The following is a 20,610-nucleotide window of genomic DNA, read 5'->3' as shown; positions in this document are numbered from 1 at the left end:
AGAAAGACGCAAGAAACTCACCCCGAACCAGGACGGAGGCGAAGGAAGAAGAGAGTGGAGAAGTCTTGGGCAGTGGCTCCTGTGGGTCCTCCCCGTTACTTCCGTCCGAAGTCCTTCAGCCTGACCAGCCAAGGTCACAGCCATGGTGGAAAAGGCCAGCTTTGGGGATGGGCAGGGAGTCCAAATTATTGCAAAGTAAGAATGGGAAACACAACACGCGCATGCGCGCGCGCGCACACACACACACACACACACACACACGCACACACACAGAGCACATCTCACCTGCAGGCTGCTTTTCGGCGGTATGAGGTGACCGGGTGGGACGAGTCGGGACAGGAAAGGGTGGCCCCCCGAAACCAACACCAAGTGGCCAGCAGGGTGCCAGGAGGGGCTGAGCCCGGCCTCTCGGGGACATGGTAGTGGGAATGGGCAGAACATGACAAGGGGTCTCGGGCCCATCGAGGACCCTGGCCACAGGGACCTCGGAAGCTGGGCCCGAGGGAAGAGGCATCTGAGCAGCATGGTGGCCAGTGAGACATGGAGCCCATGGCACCAGGAACCTGTTGGAAACTGAGGCAACACTGAGCGAACTAAGGAGTCGAGTCTAGACCTGGGGAAGGGACTGAGGGCAGCAGGTGGGACAGGTGGCCACAGTGTGGGCTTGCAAGGACAGAGGGCTGGGCAGGGCAGACCACACCCAGTGACCAAGGCAGAGGGGCAACAACACGACAGGTGGGCACAGTGACCAGAGGCAGGAGCAGTGGAAGGCCAGGCAGGTAGGAGGACCAGTCAGAGGCAGAGCCCGCAGGCGACCAGGGGGTTCCCTGCCATCTGTCCTTTTGCCTGGGACATGGTCCCCACCCAGCAAGGATGTACCAGGGGGCTGAACAGGGCCCCCAGGGAGGAAGATGCTGAGGGAGGGTCCAAGTCACAGCGCCCCCACATGTCCTCATGTGCCAACACCTGGTACACCTCAAGGCCTTCCCCGTGCACCAGGCCGGGAGTCCACACTCAGTTACGGGGCTGGGTGCAGGGCCCAGGGACAGGCAGGTGTGCGGTTTGCGTGGAAGACCCAACAGGCTTCCAGGCTGCCCCGCACCCTCTTGCTGCCCACTACAAAGCCAGAGCCCGCTGCTCCGGCACCTGGGACAACCCCCCAGCTGCCCTCCCTGGGAAACAGAGGCCATCAAGGGACACGCTAAGTGGCAGGTGCCCAGCCCGGGGCTGGCGCCATGGGCACGCTCAGTTAGGATCAACTGTTGGCCGACGGAATGGACGCGCGGGTGAATGAGGGCCAGACCCACAGTCCCCTGCAATCGGGGCTGTGGGGAGCTGCCCACCCCCAGCCCCCACCCTGGTCCTGGCACTCCTGTGTGGCCCACTGCTGCTCGTAGTGGCGGTCGAGCCCGTCATTCACCCACCTGCCCAAACAGACGTCCCACATACTCTTACTGAGCCCCACTCTATGCCAGGCTGGTGCTGGGACACCCAGAGGAGGGGGGGCTGGCCTAGGGCACCCCAAGAGGACCACATTAGAATGGGAGGGAGAGGAAGAGACAGGAGACTGAGAAAGCAAACAGCACAGGAGCAGTGAAGGCAAAAAAGAAAAAAATAGCAATTCTGAGAAAAATGAGGGAGGCTTTCTGGACCCCACACATTTCACTTCCCATCTGACTGGAGCTGCCTCCCGCTGTCTCCCTAGGAGCCATGGAGGGGAAGGGGGGCTGTACCCATCTCTGGTACAGAGCCTCTCAGGAGTCTAGGAAATGGTTCAGAGTGCAGCCCTGCACCCTAGGGAGCAGATAGCTCAGATCTCGCTTGTGGCTTTAAGGGGACTTCCCAGGTGGGTTCTAAAGACCCAACCATGCTGGGCGTGGTGGCACACACCTGTGATCCCAACACTCAGGAGGCTGAGGCCGGAGGATGGCCATGAGTTCAAGGCCAGCCTCGACGACACAGTGAGACACTGTCTCAAAAAAAAAAAGAAAAGAGAAAACAAAGATCCAAGCAGTTAGAGTTGGGGGGTGGGCATCTCAGTCACCCTACACTGGAGGCTGGAGACCCTGGACGCCAGGTGTCTCCCCACCCTCCCCAGGCTGTGAACTACCCACAGGGCCACCAGAATGTCCACAGTAGCTCTGGGGCCTCTATCTGAATGGTTGATATATAGCAGAGGGCAAGAAGGGGCCTGTGGATTATTTTTTACTGCTTAAAAGAAGTCCTCATCCAGGAGTAGTAATGGAAGCCTGTAATCTCAGCACTCTGGGAGGCTGAGCCTGGGTGACTTAGGGAGATCCTGTCTCAAAATGTTAAAAAAAGGGCTGGGGGTACAGCTCAGCAGGAAGGACCTGGGTTCCAGCCCAGTACCGAAAAGAAAAACAAAGAGATCTCTCCCAGTGTCACAAACTGTTGGTTCCACTCTCTGGAGGCCGCATGGGTAAGGAGATGCCTTGTGCCACCCGCTCCCTGCTTCCCTGTCCTGAGTCCCAACACCTTCCTGGACAAGGTGGACGACTACATTGCAGGCGCGCGGAAGCCTCCCTTCCACAGGGTGGGGCAGAGGGCACCTGAGGCTCCGCTTCCACAGGAACACAGTCCACCTTGCCTCTGCTGGGATGTGGGCCAGATCTGGTGTTGCTGACTGAGAAAGAGCATCCAGCTCCAACCCATCATGAACCCACAGAACCTTGGGGCGGGGGGGGCCTCGAGTTTGGGACTAATAAATAACACTTTCTTGCTTCGGCCACCTCCCTTCTCCTCTAGTTTTTTTCCACTCCGATGAAGGTCTGGTGAGGGACTAAAGTTTAACTGGAGTGATCTAATCTTGATTGATCTGCCTTGGGGTAAGATCCATCCAGAGCTTGGGACAGACACAGGCCAGTCTCTTACTGGGGACAAACCTGCTCTACTCTGCCTCTAGGGGGTTCAAGGACAGAGGGCTGGCCGGGCGGGAGGGGGGGGTGGCCTTGGGGTGGGGGTGTCACATCCGGGTTGCTCTGCTGGGCGAACGCTCTGCCCGGAGCCGTGCCCCAGCCTCACTCTCACTCAGGTTTGGGCTTGTTTTTTGGTTTGTTTTGGTATTTTTGTTTGGAGACAGGTCTTACTATGTAGCTCAGGCTGGTCTTGAACCCTATAGAGCCAAAGCTGCCCTGATCTCCTGACAGTCCTACTGCCTCAGCCTCTGGCATACTCGGATTATAGGTGTGCGCCACCATGCCCAGCTCCCATTGGGGTTTGAGTCTCCCCCTAGCACTTGGTTGATCCATCCTGACAACCTAGTGGCCACCTAAGTCCCAGTGTCATCAGTATGTGGTACATTCTCCTGTGGGGGTCTTGGTACCAGTATCCCTCTCTCTGGACCCGAATGCATGGGTGCTGGCTGGAGGCAACCCCACTGGTGCCTGTGGCCTGGCACTCTGCTGCCCTGTTCTACTCTGAGGAAGCTCTGAGCTCTCAGTGGGCCCCAGGGCTGGTCGGGTGCATTCTGGGTTTGGAAATTGGTTCCCAGTCTGAGCCCAAAGCACCAATGGACACCCTGGACAGCACCAATGCACACCCTGGCTGCTTGCATGTGCAGCGAGGGGCAGAACAAAGCGACATCCTACAATGCCATCTGTCTTCAGCCCTTCTTTGCAACTTCCAACCCCACTCAATGGACTTTGAGCTGGGACAGAGGCGCAGACTTAAATGAGGGGGCAAGGGGACATCAGCTGCAGTGCCAAAATTAGAAGTGTGGCTCAAGAACCTTGCCCTGCGGACCCTGGCTCGCCTCATTATGATAATCAGTGTGTTTTCCCTTCCCAGACAAAGAAGGCTCTCCTTATGAGACGAATATTGGAATCCAGCAGCTACCTCATTAGTGTCTGCGGCCTCTTGCTTAGACAAGGCCCAGGATTAGCCCTGCGTTCATTAAGGGACAAGGGCAGAAAGTGGAATAAAACTGAAACCCCCACCTGGGCAGGGGGACGCTTTTCTGCTGGCCATTCATTCGTGGCAATACTGCTCGAACCTTGGGACTTAATCACCAGGGAGCAAGGAGGGGTGGGAGAGAAGGAGGTTAAACTGGATGGAAGGAGTTAAAATCCCAAAATGGGGAGATTTGATTTGAAAGCCTGCTGGGATTTGTCATTGGGGTAATCAATTTAAAAGCTTCCTCCTGTTTTCTTTCTTCTAACCCAATGCAACCTAAGAGGAAAGCTTTTTCCGGATGAGTTTTGGGTGAGTTTTAGTATTTTCTAAGTCTCCCTTTTCCTGCTTTTTTTGGGTCTTTAATGCCTTTATTAAAGTATTCTTTTTCTCTCTCTCTCCTATACCCCTCCTCCCTCTCTGCTTCTTTATCCTGTCTGTTGTCCTCCCGTGGGAACTGGTAAGAAAACTTAGACCCCAACTGCATATTCGCATGAGTGTTTAATTGACCTTCTCAAGCCCCTTCCCTAGTAGTGTCTGGTGCTTACATGTGTCAAAGCCTGCCGTACATAGCCTGCCGGGTAAAGACTGTTAGCAACTTGCTACCGTGACTAACAGGGGACTTGAGAGAGCTGATCTATCCCACAGTGCTGGACTCGAACCCAGGCCAGCCAACTCCCGAGGGCTCAAGGCAATGCCACAAGAAGCAGCAGACTTGGAAGCTGGCAGGTCTGGGTGTGTGAGTTCCCAGGCCAGGCGTCTCTGTGAAGTGTGTGTCCATGGAAGTGAGTCGGAGCCGCAAAGCCATGTGAGAGGAGGCACAGGGTGTGTGGTGTTGAGCTACAGAGACGTTACCTGGCGGGAGCCGCTGGGCGGAGCAGAGCGGGTCGGGAGGCATGGGTTGAAGAGGACATGGAGGTGAGGGAGGAAAGCAGTGGAGACAGGCCTTTCGAGAAGCTGGGCTGCGGAGGAAAGAGAGAGACTGGAGTGGCCAGAAGGGGACAGGAGGGACCTGGAACTCCAGGCTTCGAGGAGAGCAGAGTCAGGACAAGAAGGAGGCTGAGATGGAGGTGCAGGCTGGAGACAGGTTCACGTCTCCTGTTGAATCTTAGGCAATGGGGACCTGGGGGGGCTGGATCGGAGGAGCCACTTGACAGCCTCTGTGTCCCTGGGTGGTGGCAGGCCGGTCCTGGGTCAGGACAGGGAGTTGTGAGGATCAAACGAATGAACCATTGCAAAAAGAGACACAGCGCTTGCTCTGGCCTCTCACTGGGAGCAGAGACCCTCCCCATCAGCCGGGCTCTCACTGAGCCCTGGAGGTCACCAGCCAGGAGTTACAGGTCCTGAACATGAAGGATATAAAAACCAGTGGTGAAAGCTCCTGCCAGTCTCTGAAGACAAAAGGTCCCCTCCTAATAGCCTGAATTAACTCAAAGCAGGTCCCCACCCACTTCATTTGTTACCTTCTAAGCCAGCCTTCCACCTCCATTTGCCACATAATCCAATCAGGCCCTTCCAAACTCTCGGCAGCTATTGTCCACACCAAGCTGGGCTTCTCTAAAGCCACCCAGAGTTGTTTTTGTCTTGTCTGGACAAAACTGGTTGGCTCAAAAGGGGACCAAAGAAAGTACTGGCCAAATGAGGACCCCAATTAGCTTGCAAGAGATTGTTTTCATTATCTTTGTGTCCCATACCTAGCCTGGCACATTAGGCATATTGTCAGCATTTCAGAAAATGTTTGCTGAATTAATTCCACTTTTACTGATTCTGAAATTTATTTGTTGAGTGCAAACACCCAGAGGAACCTGCTGGGTGCTGCCTGTGATCAGGAAAGGAGCAGAGGGCTGGACAGGGGACACCAAGGGGTGGCCTGGATTTAAGTGTCCTGCAATTTCCACAGCAATTTACAAAGCACTTTCATTGGGGTTACATCATTTGGCCTTCAAAAGCACCCTGTGGGGTAAATAAACTAGGGTTGGGGTTTTTGAGTTTTGTTTTTTTGTTTTCAATCCCCATTTAGACCCATGAAAGGAACTAAAAGTTGGAGAAGTTAAGCAACTTGTTGAAGGTCACACCGTTATTAAGAGGTGCAGGCAGAACATGGAACCGGCCTTGTGGCCACTCAGACCCCAAGACCACCCTGGACAGCTGCAATTTCAGACAGGCTGCCCCACTGTCAAACGTTTGATGAAAAATAAAAGAACTCCAGGCCAGGGGCACCAGGAGGATCAGGGGCAGCTACAACACCACCCAGGGCACAACTCTGACCCCTTCTCTTGCCAGCAATGGAAAAAATGCTTACATTCCTCCCCTTTAGCTTCCCCTGCAAATGTGAAGACCTGCCCAGTGGGACAGGTCTTGAGGTAATCATCCTGCTCCCTGCCTACCTTTTTCACATTAAGCAAATCAAAACCAAATTCACCCAGGTCTGTCAGTAAGGCCACCTGGTGACATGTGGAGATTCCATATGAATCGTGCCATTTGTGCTATGTAGAAAGTGCTCTGAAAGTTACCATGTGCATAATTCATGTCCTTACTCAAGTCCACCCTCTGGCCGGTGTCTCTGTGTCGCCCCTGCCTGGCACAAGGAGATCCCCATGATGGGGGCTGTCGGAGTCTGTGGGAGAATAAATAAGACAAATAAGACCAAGCTGGGTGGGACAGAACACAGCTGGCAGACTGTTCAACAAGCATTTGCTGACCGCCTCCTCTATGCCCGCCTAGACCTGGGCTACTTTAGCTCATTTAATTCTCACAACCACCTAGGAGGTTGCTCAGCATCCCTGCTCCCCAGAAAGGACAGGGAGGTCCTGGGAGAGGTGGGCCTGCCATTGGCAGTCAGTCACATGCTCATTCCAGAAGCCTGCCCAGGGCCCTGGAGTTGCTCTTGGCCCAGGTCCCCCTCCTGAGAAATTCCCAAAGGGACCACTCCACTCGGGAAGGTGTGTGACGACGCAGTCAGTTGAGGAAGACTGACACCCCGGGGGAAGGAAGCACCAGTTGCCTTGCAGGTGGACACAGCAATGACACACAAGAGACAAGAGTCAAGCCACAGGCAGGGTGAAGGTCAGAGGGAAAGGCCCAGTGCCCCCTCACTAGGGCATTGGTTTAAGTCTTCAGCCCCGAGGGACAGCTGCTGGCCAGTTCCGGGCGTCTTCGTCCTGTCCTTGCAGCGGCTGGTCCTGGGGGTCTGCTGGTGGCTGCTGGGTGGGGTGAAGGGGTCCAGGAAACCATGCTCTTGGTGCCCTATCCAAATGAGGACCTGCATAAAAGCCCAAGGCAAGGTATTAGTTACAATAATTACAACTCATTAGGTAAAAGTTAATTGTCTTTAGTAGCAAATGGATCTGGGGGCGGTAGAGGAAGGATGGCAGGATCAGGCTTCACCCGCCATGTTGCTTGCAAGACCCAAGAGGTGGGGGCTGAGGTACCGTGAGGAGGAGGTGGGCGGCAGGCGTCTGGCATCAGCTTGGCATCCAGGGGAGGTGGTCCTTGAGGACAGGGGGTGAGTCCATGATGTCATCCCTGAAGAGACACCCTATAGCATGGGAGGGGGCCCAATTAGAACCATCTTGATGACCTCTAATGGCCAGCAAGGCCAGAGCAGCCAGCAAGCCAACGCAGGAACGTCAGAGAAAGGGAGGGGGCAGCTGGAGGGAAAAAGAGGCAGAGGAGGAGGGAGGAGGGAGGGGGGGTGGAGGGGACAGAGGGATGAGGAACATGATAGGGGAGGGGGAGAAGATAAGAAGAGAACTGGAAGGGAGGAGGGAGAGGAGACCTAGGAGGGAAAGAGCACTGGGAGGGGGTAAAGATGACTTGATTGACAGGTCACAAGTGTTAGCTGAACGCGCCTGCGCATCTCAAAGCCCCAAACTAGTGGGCAGGAACCACTTGCGCGAACACATCACTAGGGGGCGCACAGCCAGCAGCGGAGTCAGACAAACAGCGCAACCACCTGCGGCACCCCGCCCGCTCCAGAGCTCAGCTGCCAGGCCCAGGATGGCGAGAGTGGGCGCAGGGCGCCCAACAGGTCTCAGGCCCAGTGCGCACAGCCCACCCGGGCCCTCGTAGAGGACCGCTAGGTCTCCAGATGGCCTCCCCAGCTGCCGCCAGCCAGAACCCACTGATGACATCGGGCCGCGCCCCCCCCACGAGGGCCCAGGGGGTCTCCCGCGCCCCCTACCACCGGGGTCGCCTCGCACCAGAGACCTAGGACAGCAAGGAGTCCCCGCCACCGGGGTTCTCCTAGAGCACGATTCCATTTGCAATAAGAAAAACCAGACACCTTCGGCAAATCCAATTAAACATAAGTTAATTACCATGCAAAAGGGCCAGTTCTCAGCACACCATTTTGGCCTGTTTTTTGAGGTCTCAGCATACACGATATAAAATAAAATAGACCACCTTGGCTCTTCGTCCTTCGCCTCCACGCACCGACAACCCCCCGCCCCCAAATCTCATCTCCTCCTACGCCACAGACTCAAGACCCTCACTGAGACGCCCATTACCCTATTTCCAGCCTCGTCCTCCTGTTCAAAAGAGCCACACTTTCCGAGACCCCCGAAACCAGAAGACTCTCACGACACCCCAACGCGCACGACCTGAGCAGTGACGCATCTCTGCCAGAGCAAATCCTGCAGACGCTACACAGCAAACCCGAAGCCCGAAATCCGCTTCCCCCTCAGGTAAGCGAACCCAGAACCCCGCTCCCCAGTAACCTCCCCTCCCGACCCCTCCAGGAGAGGAACAAAGGCCACCTCCCCTCCCCACCCCGCCCCCCAAAATTCCACAGTGCCACCGGCGCCCTCTTGCGGCCAACAAGAAAACCTTCCAGAAACCTGCCACGTAGCAGCCCTCTTGCGCCCCCACCCCAAGCCCGCCAGCCCAGGGTGGGGAGGGGGCAGCTTGGGGGCCCTTGACTGGGACAAAGAACCTGGTAAAAGGCGATTTTGCCAAAAAGTCAAAGCCCGTAACACGTCAGAAGCTTCCAGCGACCATCATGCGCAAAGCTGATAGGACACCCCGTCCCCCCCAACTCCCAGCATCCAGACCCCTCCCAACACACCCCCTTTTCTACATTTCTCATCCTTCTCGGACCTCAACACACGGCTCAAGTCCTGTTTTTATCCCACCTGTGCCCCAGCCCCTTGGTCCTCCGCTGGACCTCCCCTCCCTGCCGAAGCGGTCCCTGCCGAGCTGGTCCTGGGGGGCTCCTGACAGGTTCGCACTTGGACACTGCGTCTCCCCACGAGCACGTTGCGCATCCAGGGGATCCAGCTTTCACGTTTTACTCTCGGTTTTGCCCAGACCCCACTCGGCACTAGATCTCGGCACTGGGATCCAGAATGCTGGTGGATAGGAACCTCCACCTCTCATGCCCACGGTGCGCCAGAAACCTGGCTGAAGACTAGGGGGGAAATATCCCCCGAGACCCCTCTCCTGGCTGCTTCCCCTCCATCCCGGGCGCCCACACTGCACCAGCGCCATGTGGCCCTCTCTGAGCATGATCCTGAAGGCGTTTTCAAACCCAGAAAATCGGGGTTTGGGACCCCAGTGACTGCGAGGAGGTTGGATCTGCTTCCTCCTGGTCCCCTTCGTCAAGAGTCGCTGCCACCCAGCCTGTCCTCTAGGACTGGACTGGTCGAGAAAAGGACCCTGATGCTCCCCCCCCCCCAGCAGGAAAATGTGCCTGAAGATTCCCCTCCTGACAGAATTTCATGTCCTGATGCTCAGGGACCAAGGCCAAGAGGCCACCTTCGGGACGGACCCTGGCATCGGTCGGCATCGTGTCCAGGAGGACAGAGCCCAGCCCAGCGGGGATGTCATCGTCTTTCTGCACACCCCTGGGGCAGGGATGGCCAACCACTCACCAGGTGCGCAGCTCTGGCATGGGCACCGCGCTCTTCGGAGGAGCTGGCCAGGGCTTCAGAGCCGAGGCGCGCGCTCCTTCCAGCTCGCCGCCATCTGCGCTGGGGGCTGGCTGGGTGGGTTTTATATGGAGGCGCAGAGGGGGTGGTCTCTGACGTCAGCGCATTCTGCTGCAATGCGCTCATTTCTCTAAAAGTGATTGGCCAGAAAAATGAGCCCCCCAGATTCTATGACAAATTGCTTTAGCCGCACCCAGATTGCAGCCGAGAACGGAGGAAAAAAATCTGCCGCAGTGCCCCTGGCCGCCATGACCAACACCCTGTGGTCGCCGCTGCTTGTCCCTCGGTGAGCCCTGGCCGGAGGGCGAGGGCGAGACGTGTGCACCAACTGTGGGGAGGCCACCCCCAAGGAAAGGTCGTCCCTAGGTGGGCTGAGAGCGAAAGGTGGGAGCCCGGGAGGGGGGCGGCCGACTGCACACCTCTCTGCTTCTGAGCACTGGTCAGAGGGTGCGGGCTGGGGAGGAAAACGACGCTTTCTGCTTATTGTTCTGGAAGATGAGCAGCCCCGGGGCAGGATAACTTGCTCCCAGATGTCGGCCTGAGGCCGTCGCCCCTTCTCCCCCACCCTGTTTCTGACGCCCGTGCTTGGACACAAGTGATTCGGTGCAGCATCCTGGGATCGCGAGCCTGGCTTGCAGTCCCGGGCTGTGTCGCTCGCAACCTGTGTACCCAGAACTGCGAAAGCGCCTCGTACTCTTCCCGGGGCTGCGGGGTGTCGCTTCCACTTAGTAAGGGGTACCCCCCAACCGGGACTTCCAGAAGTGGTGTGTAGATGTGAGCCGAGTCCACCTTAGAAAAGTACTTTTCCAGTGAAGACGGGGTCCTGTGTGAAGATGCCCGGAGCACCCCTCCAGAACTGGGGTGACTGCCACACACGCATGCTCTGACAGGGCACCCCCGCCCCGCAGCTCCGCTGCCGCCCCGCGCACCCGGGAAACAGGCAGTGACACATGTTGCTGCCGCACTAACTGCACAGCCTCGTGCTCGGGGACTTGGCACATGAGACTTAATCCTTAACAGGTGGCCCTGGGCAGTTCTGCCAGGCCCTGAGTGGCACAGTGGCAGTGCCGTCGATCAGATGTCCTCTGCAAAGGTCAGAATGCTGTTGAAAGGGACTAGGAATCTATCTTGGGGTGACAGGTGGGTAGCAGCCGGTGGGAAGGAAGGAGTATCTGATTATAGAAAAGGGACAAGAATGCGCTATGGACCCTAAAGGAGAAAGCCGCGGAGCCCCCAGGGTATCAAGTTAGAGAGCTCCCCCACACTTCTCTTGGGGGTTTCAGGCAGCTTCGAGCCAGACCCCATGCCTTGCGATGCTCGGCAGTGGCGTCATTCAGATAAGAGACCCCGGGGCGGGGCGGAAAGGAAGGGAGAGAGACAACTTCTAAGCAGGCGGAAGTGGAAGGTGACCATAAAATCGCCACAAGCCTGGAGCCCGGGACAGGGGGCACTTCCCATGTGATCTGTCATGAAGATGTGAGACGCTGGAGGACCTCACGGGGAGCCACTTGAACGTGTCAGATAACGGGGGGCGGGGCGCTCCATTTACAGCCTGTGGAGCATGCAAGGAGCCTCGGAAACGAGAGCCCCGGAAGCAACATTTGCAGAGGTAGAAAGGCCCAAACCAATCGCAGATATCAAGAAACCTTCAAAACATCATGGCTCCGAGAACCCCACTCAACAGGAGGACGTTTATTAACCACGGTATTAATAGCTAGGAAACAGCCAGAGCTGGCCGGGGCCAATCAGCAGCAAGAAGCCCCTGTCGTCAAGCCCCAGCGGCCAATCAGACACCAGTAGGCCCAGTTGCTAGCCTCTGGGGGCAGAGGCTAGGGGCGCGCTTTGTCACGGGGCTCGTGTTCGGGCTCCGCGGGTGGGAACAGAGGCGGCCACCAGAGAGCATCAGTAGACACGCACTTGGGGCCCTGGAGGTGGTCTTAGACCCCGCGCCTAGTGCGTCAGCCCCGAAACCCAAATAAGGAATGCGTTGATGCTCTGGTGAGCTCCCCAGGCCTCAGTTGGGGTGTCCCTGGGGGGCCTAAGAAAGAGGAACCTTCCCACACCCAGTGTCCAGTGTCTCCCCTCAAGGCCTGGCACCCAAGGGGAGAGTCGGGCCTCCCAGCCCAAGGTGGGCCTCTGCTGCCGTGGGGCCCCTGGTCCCTCAGCCCGCTGTGCAGACTCTACAGCAGCTCCACCCTGGGCCTCCCCGCCTTACTGACAGCCCAGGGTGAAAGACCCTCCATTTCTGAGGAAAGCATGGCGGGCTTGAACCTCAGCTCCGCTCCCTCCTCTCTGGGAGGCTGAGGTCCAGGCCCTTCCCCTCTCTGGACCCCTGTTTCATCATCTGGAAAAAGGAAAGAGTTGGACCAGAGAGTCCCCAAGGAGCCTTCCAGTCCTGCTTTGCTTGATTTGAATGTATACATCGGGCGAGTCAAATGTCTTCCAGAACATTCTGCATGACAGTAATTAGTATCAGGTGTATCCTGCAGTCCATGTGGTTATTTCATCATGCTGCTTTTCTTTCCATTGTATTTTATTTTAAACAGAACTCCATGGCAACATGTTTATCCTTCTGGCTTCCTAAAAGAAAGAGAAAGATAGAAGAGAAGAAAAAGCAAAAGGAAAAAGAAAAGACTGCTGTAAACTAATCTCCACAGAGCATGGTTTAACCACAATAAAAAAAAAAAATTCCATATGTTTAAATGTTTTTGTTGGCTTTTCTGGGGCTCAGAACCTAACTTTGGAAATATTTATTGGTCCAAAGGCAATGGAAGAAATTCTCCAAGAACCCAAGGCCTATGGTAGAGTTTGGATCTGACAGCTCCTCACTCTGGGCAATGCTGCTCCAACAGGACTCGGGAGAGCTGAGATTCGTATCTACAGGGGAAAACAGATGCGGAAATCCAGGGTTGAGCCGCAGAGCACTTTCTCTGGGTGCGTGCTGAGACCCAGCTCCACCAGCCTGGAGGGGAGCCAGTTCCCAGACGCAGGCTTAGCCTGCTGCTGCTGCTTCTCCTTCTTCTTTCATGTAGATCGAACTCAAAGCACACATTTTTTTCTTCTTTTTTTTTTTGACTCATACTTGGGAATCCTCAAAAGCCGTGTGAACAGTCTCCTATCCACACATACATACTTTCGGGCAAGAGTACAAACGTCCTAAGATTCAGCCAGGAAGTGAACACAAGGTCCTCTTTTTTATCTCCCCGGCATGGGCATGGGTAAATGTTCTTACTTCTCAAAATCCCTCCTAAGGCTACTGCAAAACGGCAGACCCCAGTGAAGGGCTGGCCTCTCTAAGCGACTTTCTGGGAATTCCAGGTCTCCTAAATGTTAGTGTCCCCATGCCCTTGCCACCTTGGCTTCTGCCAATTTAGCTACAAGCAATGCTGGTTGGGTCCTAATTGCTAGTTCCCATTCCAGCCTCTGGCAATTTAAGTTCCTCAAGGTCATAGGTCCCTGACCCCCCTCCCATGCCACCATCGACCTAGCCAAAGTTAAAGTAGCTGAGAACTCTCGGAGGATGTTTGTTTGTTTGTGGGGCCAGAGCTTGGCATTGCCAGCTACAACCTCTGTGCTTCCCAAAAGATGCAAGACTAAGCACCGACTAGTGAAGGGGTTCTAGGAAGTGTGGCTCAAACAGTAGCCCTGTCTTTTCGGGTCCTAAAAGAAAAATAAAGTTCAGTGTCTTTCGAAGAAGGTGGTGGATGAAATTGAATTCCCATAGACTACTGGGCTTCGAGGCAGCACATGTGCTTGAATTTGACCCATCACAGCCATTGCCAATGGCCAGTAGTCACCCAGGAGCAATGTCAACAGCTAGCTCCTTTCCTTCTTGATGCTTCGGGGCACACACCTGGGGGCAGGGTGGCTCCGCTCTTCTGGAAGAGTCTTCTTAATGAAGACCAGTGAAAATGAGCTGGAGGCCAGAATTCCCCAAATGGTCCCATTCCTTGTTCTGGGTGAAAAGATTTTTCTTCTTTCTACTTTTATGACTTTCTACACTGGCAAATACTGCTTTGATGTTGTGCATCTTTTTTTTAGCAAATGCACCAGCACAACAAGGCTGGCTGTTTTTGCCCCTTCCATAGGAACCTCAAATATAAACTCTTTTTCTAATAAATAAATAAACAAACAAGAGACTCAGGATCCATGGCCTGCATGGTGTAAGACACGTCCTGAACCGAGGTGCCCGCCCATGGGCAGTGGGCAGGCACGGGCAGCCGGGCAGCTGTGCCATGCTTCTTCAAAGGCTCCCTTGAACCCGACACGGAGTAAGATGGTTTCATCCCCACAAGAAGGGCCTAGAAATCTCCTCACTAGCATATTAAGTGTGGGGACTTGGTGAGGCTGCGGCTGCCTTGTGTTGGACTTTGGTTTTTTGGTACTGGGGATCAAACCCGGGTCCTTGCTCTTGCGCAGCAGGTGGGAAAACCAGAGCTAAATCCCCGGCCCTGCAATTGACTTTAGAAGTCACATCTTGACACTAGGCAAAGGTGGCCATGTCGACCCACTGTCCCCCACCCCGTCCCCCCTGGTTTTGGGCTTGGGCCAGACTTAGATACAGGCAAGGGGTTGGTTTTTTTGGCCCAACTCCATGGAAATATTTCAGTGCAGCAAAGAACTGCCTCATTCAGCTGCCTGCGGCTAGGGAGGGGGTGGCTTTCGCGGTGTTGACACAGAGCAGGAGGCCTGCGGAGGGACCCAGAGGAAAAGTATATTCCAGGTAGAACAAGACTGAAAAGTTTGCTTTTTTTTTTTTAAACTAAAAGATTGCTGACAGTAGAAAAACCTCCACCCCACCCGATAGGCTCCAGGAGAAGACAGTTCTGCGGCAAGGTCTAGAAACGTCTTGGTGTGAGAAGGAAGGGGCCAAGACACGCAGTGGAGACCCAGGGGCTGGAGTGGCCTCCCTGGCCAGGCCTCGTGACGTCCAGGACTCCGAGCTGATGGCGCTACCAGCTCCCTGGTGGAGAGTCCAGCGTCCCAGGGGGATCTGCCACAAGAAGCCAGGTGCTGGAGATGGCTGTCCCAGGCCCAACCAGAGGCAGAGACCGAGGGCGGCCCAGGTGGGCAGGAGGACGCAGCTCTGTGCCTCAGCTGTACCAAGAGGCTGGGTAGCAGTGAGCTGTGCACTGGATTCCAGGGGAGGCAAAGGGGAGGCACGCTGGCTTTCCTTCCCAGCCGGATGGTATGGTGGGTGGGTGAAGAGACCTTGTTTTCGATGTTCTTAGTATTTATTTATTTATGTATTTATTTATGTATTTATTTTTGAGACAGGGTCTCGCTATGTAGTTCAAGCTGGCCTTGAGCTTACTAGACACTCCAAGCTGGCCTCAAACTCATGGCGATTCTCCCTGTTGCGGAAATCTCAGAAATACACAGAAAGGGCCAGGGATTTAGCTCAGTGGTTTCGCTGCCTGCTGCGTAAGTGCAAGGACCCGAGTTCAATCCCCGGTACCAAAAAAAAAAGAAAGAAAAAGAAATACACAGACACAGAATTCGGATAAAATAATAAAATTTCTTTTCCCAAGCGGACCGAACGCCAGAAACCAGTCTGGTCAATATGCACCCCGCTTTGTTCAACATTTCCCTTTTTATATCCTTTTTAGCCATTATCTCATCCCTAGTGGTCTTTCATATGTAAATACAATTCCAGTTCCTATTTACAAGCCACAGACACAAGATAGGCCATATACATTGTAAATTCACCCTGGCACGGTAACTTTGTTAGGTTAATGAAGTTATGGGTTAGAGTCAGATAATCCTCACCTTAAGCAAGGAGTTACAGGAAAAGCAAATCTTAAAAGAACACATTACTTATTCTGCTTCTACAACTACCTTAATATTCAATCTATTAAGCTATCTAAAACTTTTCCGTATCATCCTGACTCAGCCACCTGAGTGCTGGGTAATCTCCCTGCTTGCGTTTATTTTATAAGAAGCATAAATTCTCCTTTCTTTTTCTGTGTATGTATTTTGAGATGAAGGTCTCACTAGGTTACCTGTGTTAGCCTCAAGCTCCTGGGCCACAGCCTCCAATCAATGCACCCAGATCTTTTGCAATCTTAAAAAACATTCCTCCAACACAATGGCTAGGTCAATGAGCAAAAGCTTGTATCTTCTGTGCTTTTGCCCTGATGGTGCCCTTCTCTCCCATAGGCAGGAAGGCTGGCCTCCAGGACCTTTCTTCTAAAACACCCTGCACAAGCACTGCTCCAGCCTGCAGTCTGGGCATGGGCTCTGCTGGTCGCCACCATGGAAAAGGAGAAGAGAAGAGAAGCCGACCTCCCACTCCAGCCTACTGCAGAGCCTTGGGGCCCTCAGGAACCAGCCCATGGGCCCGTGGTCACCCACAGGGCTGTGCTGAGCATGGGGCCTCAGATCTGGGGTCTGAGATGTACTTTGCAAGCTCAATGGGAAAACAGATCTTCCAGATGAAAACAGACATTCCGAAGCTGGTGTGTAGCTCAGCAGCAGAGCCCTCACCCAGCATGTACAAGGCCCTGGGTTCCGTGCCCAGCACTGCACAAAAACAAAAACCAAAACCAGATGGTCCCAGAATGTGGGTCTGCCTCCTTCCCTGCTTCACAGCCATTCTGGGGTACCTGCCAGGGCCAGGGCACCTGTGGCCTGTCATGGAGCATTTGAGAGCCAAGGAAGCCAGGTACATGGATGGCAGCACAGGCTATGGCATTGGGTGGCCTGGTTTGGGTGCTCAAGTCATCGCTTCCCACTGCTCACTACCTCCATCCACCTCCACCTCCTCGTCTGAAAAATGAGGGGAACCGTAGCACCTGCCCCGCCTCATGCAGGCTGCCCAAGCAGACCCAGGGACACCACCCTTTCCCCACAGACTGGAATCCTTAGCAGCCTTGGCAGTCTAGAGCTGTGAGTCTCTCAGTCCTCCCTTGCCAGCCTTTCCGGGACTCCTGGAGTTCGGGGGTGGCAGAGTTTCCGAGGCGCCCTCCACACCGGTGCCTGATGTGTGCATGTTTTAGAGCCACCCACCCCCCAGACTGTCTTGCACCCCACCCCACCCCAAAGCTTCCTGTCCTCTCATCTGGGCTGACTCCCCACCCGGGGTTGCTAGGCCTGGAGGGTTGCTGAGGGTTGAGAATGCTGCAGGTCATCTTGGGGCTCTGTGCTGTGCCCCCGTCCACCACGCTGCCCTGGCTTATGCTGTGCAAACGCTGTGCCCTCTGAGACAGGGGCTCAAAGGTTCAACATACCCTTTAAGTGTTTGCAGAAGGGATGAGCTTAAAGGCGCCTGCCTTTAGGTAAACGAAGCTGCCTTGTACGTCTGATGATAAAGAAGAGCAAACACAGGCAGCCTTCCAGAGCCAGCCTTGCTCCCCAGCTCCCTAAGGAAGGACGCCTTTGCCTGTGTGAACTGCAGAGGGCAGAAGGCCCGGGTCAGGTGAGGGATAGCAGTGGCCTCTGGGATCAGTCTTGCCACTTCCCCCTGCCCAGCCAGGTTTCCCCTCTGCAGAAATCTGAAAATTAATATTCATACCACAGGTTTGCTCTGAACACAGAAGAAGACAGATTGTTTTTAAACCTCCCACATTGCATTATCTGGTTGGAGAGGAACTCCAGGGGTCAACATCCCTTGCTGGGAAGGTGGGTAGGGGGGCCTTTGGGCTGAGGAGCCAGGCAGGGCACACTCAGAACTGGCTTTCCCCTAACTACACCAGCTAAGCCTTTGCATAGGAAGCCTGAGCTCTGTCAGCTTTAAGAGAGGAATTCAGACAGTTATCTAGATGCATTCATTCATTGGGTCCAAGAAGCACCTACTGGGCACCCCAGCACCCCAGGCAGTGTCAGGTGCTGGCGACCAGATGACAAGTGGTTAGGAAGCACCCTCCTCGTGGCATTCAGTACCAACAGGACAGCTGGGCTGCATACCTACTGTGTACTGGCTCCGCTCTGGGGGCCCCTGCTTGGACCCTCCCATGGGCCCCTGCTTGGACCCTCCCATGAGCCAACAAGTGGGAAATTGCCATTGAAACAGCAGGGAGAGCCGACAGAGGCCTAGGATGCCCATGGAAAGCTGGCACCCTTAGCCAGGGTTGGAGGAGGGAGTATCAGGACTCTGGCCCTCTTTGCCAACAGTCTGGCCTTATGTACATTTCCCAGAAATTCTCACTGTTTATACAGAACCTAAGTCATTCAAATCCTGTTTTCAGCTGTAAGTCCCTTTCTGGCTGGCTCAGGGCATAGGCATCTAGGAGTGTTGAATGTATGGCCACGTGGCCGCCCAGAGATCCAAGCAAAACTGTCCAGCTGCCCAGCCGGAGCTGCCCCTGAAAGGCTGCAGTGTGCACCCCACACCCTATCAAGCAGTGCAGACCCAGGCCCGAATTGGGGCTGCTCTGCAGTCCAAGCCCCGGTCCCCATCCACGGGGGCTAAGGGGCCCCACTGGGAAGGTCAGGAAGTGGCCGGGGCCTTTACAAGCTTTCCGCCAGCAGGAAACAGACTAAGGGTGGGGACAGGGAGATGATGGAAGGGACAAAGGGACCAAGGCGACACAGTGCCTGGCGAGGACGTTCAGACTGCCTTGCAGGTACTGCTACCAAGGGTTAGGCGGAGGCATGGGGTGCGGCTCAGCAGTTCAGCATTTGCCTCGCATGCATGGGGCCCCGGGTTTCAAGGCTAGCACCACAGAAAGAACAAAAGCACCACGCCCACCTGGAGCAGAAGCTGCTCTCTGCCCACCCCAGGACCTTTGCTGGAACTTTCCTCCCACTCCCATGGGCAGTGACAAACGGACTGGCCAGGGGAAGGGGGAGGCTGGGCCTCCATCTCTGATCAGGCTGTGGCAGTGGCAGGTTATGTGTGACACCTGTGACTGGGTTCCTAGAGAGCAAACTCAGAACACAGGGAGCAGGGCAACATGCTTTATGGGTGCCTATGTCCCGGCAGCCGTCCCTGCCCCAGTGGGTAACATGGCCAAGAGAAATGGGCCTATGGGTCATGTGCCCCAACAGGAGGGAACCCCTACTGTACAGCTGAAGGAGCCCAAGAGGCACAGGGCAGTTCCTGGTCCCTCAACCTCCCCAGGGTCCAGTCTAGGTCCTCAAGCATTCTGTGAGCAAAAGAGCCTGATGTGTGGTCCAAGAAGGCAGCCTAAGAGGCACAGCCTGTGTGTGCCCTTCCCACTCAGGAAGTGTATCAGGGAGGCAGGCAGCAGTGGCACTGTGGCCTTGCAGGCTCACTGCTGGCTGCCCTGGCTCTGCTGCTCCAGGCTCTGGGGAATGGGCTCAGTCGCTGGCAGAACCCATGACCTCCTTACCATACGTTGAAGATGAGGCTAGGCCTGCAGCTCAGACCCTGATGGACAGAAACGGGGCTGAGGTTCCCTCCACAACTTAGTGAAGGCAAGATGGCCTCATCCGGGCAGGCTGGGGTGGGGACTCTGGGGCAGAGATGTGAGACTAGACAGACCGGCAGCCCCCCACGTGCAAGTGGAAGCTGAGCAGAGCACAGTTCACACTCAAACTCAAGTTCTTTGAAATAAAGATTCACAGTCCCCAGCGAGATCATGCGCTGAGGCTATCTGGGCTTTGGGCACAGGACCAGTTCTGTGACTGTCTAGCATGGCTCACCAGAACCTACAGGCAGGGCAGCAGCTTCCCGGAATCAACAGCACTCGGTCGGCAACAACAGACAGCAAAGAGGGAACTGGCTTGATTTGGGCCATATCAGAATATCCCTGCAGGCCCTCATTCCACTTTGATCTTTTTAAGAGTGTTTTTACCAAACTGTTAGACAATATGCCATTAGAATGCAGCCTCACCCCACCCAGTCTCTCTTAGCAACCTTATAGTGTATCCGTAGCCCAAATGGGTACAAAATCTGGCCACACAGGCAATGTAGATGAAACATTTAAATGTACATGAGTCTCAGCGTGTCCATTTCCTCTCTAGAAATCATTCCTGCAGAAATGATTGCACAGTGCAAGAACAGCCAGGCATCTGGCCTGGCCATGCCTGCTTTGCAGATGGGAGACTGAGGCATGGACACACCGGTAAGAAGCACTTTTGTCTGTCCAGTTGGATTCACGATGGTCCCATCCCCTTTGCCCACAGGGAGGACAGAGACCACTAGACTTCAGTACACTGAACTGAGTTCATGGCCACAGGGTAACAGAGAGCCCCAAAGAAAGCAAAGGGGTCACTGGGCTCAACTTTCCAATCTGGAGGTTACCCTTTCCCGTCCAGGCTGGATAGGACCCAGCGACCTCTCTCATCTTTGCCCAGGAAGAGGATATTGCTGAAAAGGTTGCCAAAGAAGGGGGGCACACATGGACATTCAAGCAAGCTTTATTGGGGCGACAGTCTGCAGCCTGCTGGGCTGACTCACACAATGGAGACCAGCAACTGCATGGGCTGAGCTGGAAGCTTGTATAGGGATTTGCAGGTGGGAGAGCACTAGTCACTGGTGGGGGGTGGGTAATTGGGGCTGGGGTATGTAGCAACGGGTTTCAGTCCGGGGGGATGGAGTCACCGCTTTCGGGAAGCCCCTTCTCCCTGGAATATCTGACTAAGAATGCGGTGGGGCAGAAAGACCTTAACTAGGCAGAGTCACTAACAAAGGGAGGTCATGCCTTAGCTATGCAGAAGTTCCCTGTTCCTTGTGGCTGGAGTGGGGCAAAGGGAAAGGAGAGGAGGGGGCTTGTTCTGTGGGGGCTCTGAAATACCTAACACTGAGGACTTGCACCTTAGTGCACCATGGCTCCATGGCTTGGTGCACTGTGGACCCATCTGCCGCGGT

The 20,610-nt window shown here is 55.1% G+C and overlaps 1 protein-coding gene and 1 long non-coding RNA gene across 19 annotated transcripts in view; one reads left to right on the top strand and one right to left on the bottom strand.

Annotated features, from left to right (window-relative positions):
- The window catches only part of LOC101698902 (uncharacterized), a 34,323-nt gene extending 24,446 nt beyond the window's left edge, over positions 1–9,877 (bottom strand). For 5 of the 18 annotated variants that reach the window (XR_015445163.1, XR_015445164.1, XR_015445166.1 and 2 more), the window contains exons 1-4: positions 9,780–9,877; positions 7,341–7,447; positions 286–7,171; positions 22–159 (exon numbers count right to left, since the gene is read on the bottom strand). Coding sequence is in view for 4 of the 18 variants with exons in the window: in XM_021244273.2 (XP_021099932.1) it covers positions 22–159; positions 286–525 (378 nt within the window). In the remaining 14 variants the exon portion in view is untranslated. Of the gene's footprint in view, positions 1–21; positions 160–285; positions 7,172–7,340; positions 7,448–8,417; positions 8,620–9,779 lie in introns of those variants that run through there. The other 13 variants (XR_015445169.1, XR_015445170.1, XR_015445160.1 and 10 more) reach the window with 8 other exon arrangements.
- A 157-nt stretch (positions 9,878–10,034) lies between these two features.
- Positions 10,035–12,531, top strand: LOC147822838 (uncharacterized). The gene is made up of 2 exons (XR_015445171.1): positions 10,035–10,202; positions 12,383–12,531. It is a non-coding gene; the product is annotated as an uncharacterized LOC147822838 (long non-coding RNA).
- The last annotated feature ends 8,079 nt before the right edge of the window (positions 12,532–20,610 follow it).

Source organism: Heterocephalus glaber, unplaced genomic scaffold (assembly GCF_053883595.1).
Source record: "Heterocephalus glaber isolate CG9 unplaced genomic scaffold, H.glaber_assembly_v1.0 deba00001608, whole genome shotgun sequence".
NCBI lineage: Eukaryota > Metazoa > Chordata > Mammalia > Rodentia > Bathyergidae > Heterocephalus > Heterocephalus glaber.
The sequence above is the reverse complement of the archived record's forward strand: the minus strand, read 5'-3'. Positions and strand labels throughout refer to the sequence as shown.